This window comes from Mesitornis unicolor, unplaced genomic scaffold (genome assembly GCF_000695765.1).
Source record: "Mesitornis unicolor isolate BGI_N332 unplaced genomic scaffold, ASM69576v1 scaffold1833, whole genome shotgun sequence".
Lineage (NCBI taxonomy): Eukaryota > Metazoa > Chordata > Aves > Mesitornithiformes > Mesitornithidae > Mesitornis > Mesitornis unicolor.
In genome coordinates this window covers 77,068-85,504 of record NW_010176500.1, presented here as the reverse complement: position 1 = coordinate 85,504, position 8,437 = coordinate 77,068, and the positions used below count along the sequence as shown (strand labels likewise).

Here is an 8,437-nt window from a genome sequence, read left to right as displayed (position 1 = left end):
GTACGAGGGCAGCCCCGCCTGCGGCAGCAGGCTCTGACACTGCAGAGGCAACTGGGAAGAGCCCGACCGCCAGGAGAAACGGGAGGTGGGTTGCAACCCAAAAAACCCCCAAACCATCAGGCAGCTGCAAGGCACGGCGGGGACGTTCCTCAGGGGCCAGGCCAAATCCTTCTGGGGTGACCCCCCCATTCCGCCTGCGCCTGATGCACGGCTTTGGTGCCGTCATTTGCTAACGCAGACACAGCCACCGAGATTCAGTCTGAGAGGCTGAAATGTTCTTGTCATGTTGTAGGCAAAGACTGAGTGACCAAATCCAGATGATGCCTTGAAGCAGCAGATCTTCAAGTGCCAGCCGGTGTTCTTTATAAAGAAAAGCAACCAAAACCAAACTGGCAGTTATCTGAAGCTGATTAAATACAGAAAAACCGCTATTTTTCGCTGATCACCTTCTTGGTTTCCACTGCTATGCCCACTCCTCTACCCTGGCACATGCCTGGGATGGGGTTTTCGCCCACCCTTACACCCACTGTGCTGCCAGGACAGCACATCCCTTCCCGCCACCAACCTCCATAGGAGCCACTGCACTGGGCTCAAGACCTCCCAGCTCGGCAGCCAACTGGGTAAAACAAAGGCTTTGTAATCCAAACCGCCCATTTTCCTATCCAAGGCGGTTGGTAAGGTAGTCATGGGGCGCTGCTTAGCCCAGCTCATGCTTTTGGTTTTACCTTTTACGTTCTATCTGGTCTCAAACGAGCTTTGCTTTGCTTCAAATTAACTTGGAGTAGACGCTTTACCCTCACCTGTGTGGCTGGGCACCTGGTCCCTGCTAAAGCTGCTCCCTGGGCTCCAGGGCCAGCCGAGATGGACGAGAACAACGTTCCCAACCTACCACGTTTCAGACGCTGGATGCAGTCAGGGCTGTTTGCGCTCCAGAAACGGGCAGCGTCAACATCAACGCTGCTGTGCAGAGCTCAGGGGAGGAGGGAATTTCAAATACATCGCTCGCATCAAAACTCCACAAGTTGGTACCAAAATTCAAGAAAAAAATTCATTTCCTTAACTTTTCCTAAGAAAATAAAGGGTTTTTTTAGTTCTCTATGATGACCAGAAAGAGAACTCATTCCCTGTGTGTCCCCTAATGATGCTGCAATTCAGACTGACACAAATTGCGATGTTTTAGGTTGGAATCCAGCAATCCTCCACCAAAGCAAGCACCTGAACACTGCGTGCATCTCCTCGCCCTCAGCCCCTCACTCTGCCTGCTCGGCATTACCCTGACGACGGGAAGTTTTTAATTAATAACTTGCTAAAACAGAAAACAGGGACAGCTGGGATAGAGCTGCAAAGGGCTCCAGCAGCTGGGATACCGAGTGGGAAGAGAGGAGAGGAGCTGTTTGCCGAGCACAAGGCTGTCCGGTGTCTGACGGCTCCAGCAGGACCCCAGAGACCAAAGGCTGCCTCCGGGGAGGAGCCAGAGGGGAGCAACCCCTCGGGATGCAGCGAGGAGGGCGCTGGGCCCTTGCTCTGCCCCAGCGCGGGGATCACGGGGCTGGGCTGAGCTGAGCTTCCCTCGAATCACACAAACGCTGCTCAGGCTCCGAGGGGCTGCAGCACTGCCCTGCTCTATGTGCATTTAAGCGAATAAATATTTGGCTTTGAAGAACCTCCGACGTCCCTGCAGTCGTTTGGTGTCAGAGCACAGAAACCCGGACCAGCCAGAGTGGGAACACGCGGCTCTGGTGAAGTCACCCCCAGCTCTGCCTGCGGGAGGGCCCGGTGGCAGGGGACGAGCACCACACGAAGTCGCAGTGCGGGTGCCAGGGGCGTTGCGGAGCTGGCACCACCAGGATCCTCTGCTCTCCCTCGGCGCTCATCCCCAGGGCGCGGGGTTTGGTGAGCCGTGGTGCCACCCGCGCTCGCTGCCCACCTGGGATTTCACATCACCTTTCCCACGTACTTTACATGCATTTCTGAACAACAGGATTACACTGTCCTAATATAGGAGCTGTAATTTGCCTAAAAGTAAACCCCACAAACTGGGAGCCCTGCGGATGCACAGGTACAGAAAACACCAGGGACTGTGAAACTGTCACTGTGTAGGAAAATGACAAATTTATTGAGATCTAAATATTCACTCTGAGGCTACAGCAGAATAAACGCTGTGACAGACAACGAGCACTAGGGTCTAACACTTTACACTGCTGCTAAACGCGCTCCGCTCTCACAGGCTCGCGTGTTCCAAAACATTTGATGTTCCTGAAGTAATCAATCAAGACTTCAGATGTCATTTTAATACAAATGTCACCAAAAAAATGTACAATCAAATGCATCACCTGTTGCCACCGCAAGGTAAAAATCATTTATTAACGTAACTATGGGAAATCTCTTTAAAAAACGTATTTGTTAAATAGTAAGATAAAACTTTAGCAGCATTTAAAAAATCTGAAAGTCCAAAGAAGATGGTAATCTTAAATCCCAAAACGCAGCAATCTGAGCTCCGTTGCCGGCGTTACGCGAGGAAAAGGAAGGGATTTGCTCTTCCTCTGCCCGGGGAACGGCGCGGCTGCGCGGCGCAGGGAGTCGGACAAACTCCTGCACAGGCGTCCAGAGGGCACGTTTCTCTCTCTGCATTCTCGCTCCAGTGCTGGTGGATTCCCCCTTCACAAAAACTGAGCTGAATTGTTAAAAGAAGGAAAGTTCCCGCGGCTGGGGCTGGCTCCTCCTCAGCTCGTCCATCTGCGAGGGCGCGAGCCGCTCCGGCGTCAGACGAAACCAGCGGGGCTCAGGCAGCGCAGACCTCGCCTGCACCGCTCACCCCTCGCGCCTCAGAAACAGCCCGAGTTGCTGCTCTTGCTTTTTAACCGAGAGAGGTTGTCAACCCGCGAGCTGGTTCCCAGCAACACCAGTGATGGGATGGAGCTGGGGGAGGCTCTAAAGACCACACAAGAATTCATCTGGGCCCAGCCCCTGAGCGAGTGTCAGGGCACCGGCCTTCCCTCAGCACCGAGCATCCCCTGCCAGCACAGCCCAGTCAAACACCACCCTCTGCCTGGACAGCCTTCTCAGCTCCTCACACCGAGAGGCTCGGGATCTACTGGAGGGACAGATCCAGAATAACCACAACACACCTGCACACCCCAGCTGCTAAACGAGCTCTGGATCTGCCCAGCGTCCTGCCCCATGGCGACTGCCCCTTGCAGCCCCACAACAGCCCCAAACCTCTCCCAGGTCGTGCTCCACCCAACACCAACCTCTCCTGGGGGGCGCGGTGGTTCCTGAATCCTGCTTTCTCTTTGCCATCAAAAAGCCAAAACGCCTCTGGTTTCCCGCCCCCCTGCTGCCACTGCCGTCCCTCACCCCTACCATCCTGTGCCACCTCCAGCGGCAAGGAGAGGCTGCGCTCGCCGCTGTCCTGCCTGGGGACGAGAGGCCCTCACCTCTCCAAGACTGCCACGTTCCTCAGGCTCCCAACGAGCCGCACAAATCACCTTTGTTTTACAGCCTGTAAGACGGTGCTAAAGCTGCGCGAGAGCAGCGCTCTCTCCTTTCCAGCTCTCGGGCTGTTTGAGAGCCGTGGCAAAAGAGAAGAGGAAAGGACGTTCATCTGGAAGAGCCGATCACCAGGAAACGAGCTGCTACCCAACTGGGCTGCGTGCTCCTCTCCAGACCTGCCAGGCCATGGACGCCCCCGCTGAGGCCAATCTGAGCCTCCCACCGCCCCCGGCAGCGGCAGAGGAGCCCCGCACGGTTTCCTTCCCAAGCGGCGCCGGTGTGCACCAACATCTGCTGCCGCAGAGGAGAGCAATGAGCTACTGACAAAGCACTCGGCAGCAACTCGAGTGTGAAAGGAGCCACACAAAATCAAATTCTGGTGTACAATTGAAAACCTGCTGTTCCTTTGCATGTTCTTAATAGTGCAAAATATTGTGTTTTTCTTTTCTGTTCCTGAAGCTGTAAATTCCACCCCCAGCTGCAGTCACAACTCTGCAGGATCTGCAGTTTGATTCGATTAAATAAATACCATGAGACTGTAAAGCCATCATGTACATCTTGTGATCAGAACAGGCCTTTCCCAAAATAACTCACGGTTGCTGAAGGAGCTCTTCAGGCCCCCTGAGAATTCAGGGCGAATCCTCTCTCGTGCCTTCAAATGTGTCAGAAAACAAAGAATCGATGGAGCGGGAGCTCACGCGAGGGCAGCGCACGCAGCGAGCGGCCAGACCGAGCAAGCAGCCCCAGGAAAACGAGCATCATCGGGCCCGTGCACAGGAGACTTTTGCAGGACAAACAGCAGTTGAGCTTTCCACCTTCTAGGAAAAGATGAAAAGATTAAACCTGAGGGAGTTTGGTTTGTTCCCAAAGAGCCATGGCTCCACCGTCCAGCACCGAGAGCAAGGCAGAAGGTGTGCAAGTGAGACACGAGCTCTGCTCTCCCCACCTCGCTGCACGGCCAAGGCGACACCGAGCTTCCTTGTCAAGCGTCTCTGAAAGCCGAGTGGCGACCTGGGCCATTCCTGCATTTGGGGCAACGCCATCGCAGCAGTGCTCTGAAATGTGATGGTCTCAGGTCAGGGGGAAAAGAAAACTGAGGGACCAAGGATGCTGAGACTCTTCTGCAGTTCTCCAGCCTCAGAAAGCAGCGCTGATCTGGGCCAGGACCTGGTGGGGTGCAGGGTTTGTGTCTTTTGCCCCTCCCCGGGATCCTCGCACCAGGAAAACCAAGCTCAGTGTCTTTTCTCCTGAGCCCAGGAGCAAGGGTCGGCTGCTCCTCACAAAGACACGCAGGGGGAAAGAAAGCAAGAGGAGGCCTCCTTTTCTCAAATTTGAACCTCAAATACAACCCCTGCGAGGGCAGGGAAGGAAAATAAAAAATTAGAAAGTGTGTTAGCAAATGCTCCCATGCAAAAGTCTAAACTTTATTCACTTTTATTTATATATTTAACAATTCTAAAGTATTTACTTCTCGCTTTGACAAAAATGAAAAATATAGGAGCACTTTACTCTCCTGAGGAGAGAAGGGTTATGTACACAGCTATGGAGAGATACTGGTTCCTCCTTTACATACAAAGAAAAATAATATTAATAAAAAAGTGCTTCGTCGATCCAAAAAAGACTAAGAGCTGCAAGCATTTATTCACACTGTACATCACAGACCCCAAAACCCGTATCGTAACCTCTTGGCACCTCAGGACCTCAGCCCTCCCTGTGCCTCTCTGCACCACAAGACCCCCCCACTCACTGCGCTGCCTCAGGAACAAACCCTCCGCACAGCTCAGCTGGGGAGCCCATCTTCTGCTTGGTTTGAGAAACGTTTCCAGACCCACACTGGGGAGATCCCGAGATGCTCCGTCACCAGACCCCCTCCCCGTAAAGCTGCTACGCTAAACCAGCATCCCATTCGCTTCTGGCTCGTGAATCTTCAGCAGTTAACGATCCATGCAAAGGGCATGGGAAGTTCAAAGTCAAAACTAAAATCCCTCGACGTTTCCCCATCAGACCGAACAAACACTCGGAGCTGGTTTCCTCTGTGCGACGCTCGCTCTGGATTCTGTGACTGTGATGTTCCAGGGAAGAGCAGCACTCCTTTCCCGAGCTTTCGTACGTTTTGAGCTTTTGTACCCAGAGCTCCCAGACAGCCCAGCAGGACTCTGGAGAACACCCTAAGAGGAGGTGGAACTGTGTCTAGGCCACACGCTGGGACGCGGGAGCTACAGCTCTTCCTTGGCAGACGGCACTAAGCAGCCCCTATCAAAAGGAAAAGGGGACGAGGACCTAACGCTCCTTTAAAAACACAGATTCAAGAGATTCACACTTTAATGAGGTGACTTTAAAAGCGACTCAGATTGGGGCAGAAGGGGAATCCAGGATGCACTTCAGGTCTCATGTCATCCTCAGGCAGGTTTTTCCTATCTGGAGTATACTGAATACAGACCAAAAAAGGAGGGGACGTGTCAGGAGTATTACAAGCACCAGTGCCCTCCCCACAGCCCGAGCCCAGCGAGACTCAGCGCACCGCAGCTGCTCTTCCAGGGGCTGGATTGTCTCATTCGAGTGCGAGCCTGCACAGCAGCGACAGCCGGCGACAAGTGCACTGCCCCGGAAGTCGCTGTGCGTTGAGCGAGCCATCCTACAGACGGGGCAAGGACAGAATTCAGAGCTCTTCTATTTTCCCACTCACTTTTAAATAATGAATTGCATTTACAGAACTTGAGAGAGGCGCCAGGGCAACCCCCCTGCGCCTTGGCAGCCCCTCCACCGCCCTCCCGCCTCTCGCAAACAAACGTGCGCTTCCCTCAGCCAGCGCCGTCCTGGTGTTTCCACTCTGAGCCACGGCGGCAGCACCGACGGCAGGGCCGTGCACCGATTGTGCGTGCAAGCACAGAGCTGCTGGGGTGCAAATCTGCAACCGGCCCCCCCTCCGTGCAGCGAGGGTAACTACGCCTGCTCTAAGAACAGAGAGGCAGAGCGCTCTCTTGGGAGAAAGAGATTCCCATTTCTTCTAGCAGCAACAGGTTCCCAAACAGCAGTTCCTTGTTTGGAAGTAACAGGAGTGATTGAAAGCGCTGACGCTACAGCTATCACACTGCGCACACCGGCTGCGCGATTCCCCGCTTCTCCTTTCCTGCACAACCTTGGCCATCTGCAACAGTTCAGTGGTGGGACAGTTCAACACGAGGGAAAGCTGGTTCTGGTGCCAGCTCCCTTCCCAATTCCACAATCTTCCGGCAAACAAACATATATATATATTATTATATATACACACACGCGCGCAGACACATACACACAGAGAGGACAGAAAGGAATGGGGCAATAGCTGGAAAAGGAGAATCCCGGGATCCAGCAGTACGTCCTCGAGGCCTGTCCTGCCGAGCGGTGTTCCACGCCCCAACCTCCAAAGTGCACGGCTCCCGCGTCCTCCCAGCCGCAGCCCCCCGGGAATCTGCGTGTCTGCTGGGGAAGGGCCGGCACGGCCGCTCCCCCGCTGCGCCGAGGCTGGGACTTTAATTTGACGTGGCAGTGATGGGTTTGTCCAGTTCGAGATCAAGGCTGGAGCTGCTGGGGTGCAAGCTGCTGTAGCACGATTTGCAGACTCTGCTGGGTTCAAAGAGCTGCTGGCTGGGAACGGGCACCTTCTGGTTACAGCAGCTGGAGCAGAACACATTTCCACAATTCCTTGCATCAGGAACAAGAAGAGGAGAGATGGAAAAGAAAGGATTAGAGGCAGTTTGACAAAGTTACCCGAGTTCTAAAATCAGGCTGTTCAGTGTCGTGATGGGGGCAGTCCTGGGGACCTGCTCCTACCCAAGTACCGAAGAGAAGACAACCCCTCCCACGCCTGCGCCCTGCGTCCCTCGCTTCTGAAGCTGAAGCAGAGCTCCAGGGAACAGACCAGAAAGGAGCACAAAGCAAACTGCAGGACAGAACTACAGCTCGTTAAACTTCTCCACAGCGAGGGCTCTTCCGTACAACGCTGTCATGTCTCAAACTGGGGGGAACTGCCCCTCTGTGAAACACCTCTGTGTCCTGCAGAGGAGCCTGGGCACGGTGCTACTCATCACCGTCACTGCTGCTCAGGGCACAGGGCTAAGGAAGAGGTGGAGGGGCCTTCCCCCGCCAGGATGTGGGGAACGTGGTGTTCTGGCCCTGGCTCACGTCGCTGACCCAGCTTTGTGCTGGAAAGACTGGACACCGCAGCCCTGAGAGGAGGCAGGAGCGCCCCTCCACTCTTCTGAAAGCCTGTGCTGCCGAGGACCAGCACAGAGACATTTTCTTCTCTTTCTTTCAAAGTGCACTGCTGGAAAGTTTAAGGATGGGACAGATGAAAAAAATTACAACCAGTTTTGGTTGATGAAATTCTTGCCAGCAGCGTGGCCCCTTCTGCAGCGGTCCCAGCAGTCCCACACTTCTGCATGAAGTAAACCGAGTCACCAAGGGTCATGCAAAGCCGCGAGCCGGGCAGCCAGGCATTGCATGCTCAGAAACAGCAGCGCTGCGGCAGGGTGAGCAGTCTCACAGGCGTTCCCGTCAGCTGGCAGCTGCTGGAGGCTCGCTGGCACATGCACCTCGTGGGAGGCAGGGTGGTATTTAAGTCTTGACAATAATCACCTTCTCGTCCTGCAGCCCCCCCAACCTCTGCTGCTCAGGCTAGCCTGGGGAGCACTGCGGTGCCCCGTCCTCCCCCCAGTTCCATCCATTCTTACGAGGAGCTCAGAACAGCACTCCAGGGACCTGCATTTTCCAAGCTCACCTCCACGCCTGACACCCTTTTCATTAACTCCTTGGCATCAGGATTTTGTGCCATTAATTGTTTTGCGCTAGACAAGATTTGCTGCTGCCAAGAGACCGACAGAGAATTCTGCCTACACCCAGCAGCTTTGTTTAATCCTTCATTGCCAAGAGACAAGATTTCCAGATGCTGGTCACTGATGGGGAAAGA

At 54.3% G+C, this 8,437-nt stretch overlaps 2 protein-coding genes across 2 annotated transcripts in view; one reads left to right on the top strand and one right to left on the bottom strand.

Moving 5' to 3' along the window:
- Positions 1-3,117, top strand: part of LOC104538508 — a 19,781-nt gene extending 16,664 nt beyond the window's left edge. Inside the window, exons 14-15 of the mRNA XM_010181741.1 lie at positions 2,228-2,349; positions 2,693-3,117. Of these exons, the coding sequence (XP_010180043.1) occupies positions 2,228-2,349; positions 2,693-3,117 (547 nt within the window). The remainder of the gene's footprint in view (positions 1-2,227; positions 2,350-2,692) is intronic.
- Positions 3,118-6,994: 3,877 nt separating this feature from the next.
- Positions 6,995-8,437, bottom strand: part of MTMR3 (myotubularin related protein 3) — a 78,185-nt gene continuing 76,742 nt past the window's right edge. The window contains exon 22 of the mRNA XM_010181740.1: positions 6,995-7,173. Within this exon, the coding sequence (XP_010180042.1) occupies positions 7,002-7,173 (172 nt within the window). The 3' untranslated portion in view covers positions 6,995-7,001. The remainder of the gene's footprint in view (positions 7,174-8,437) is intronic.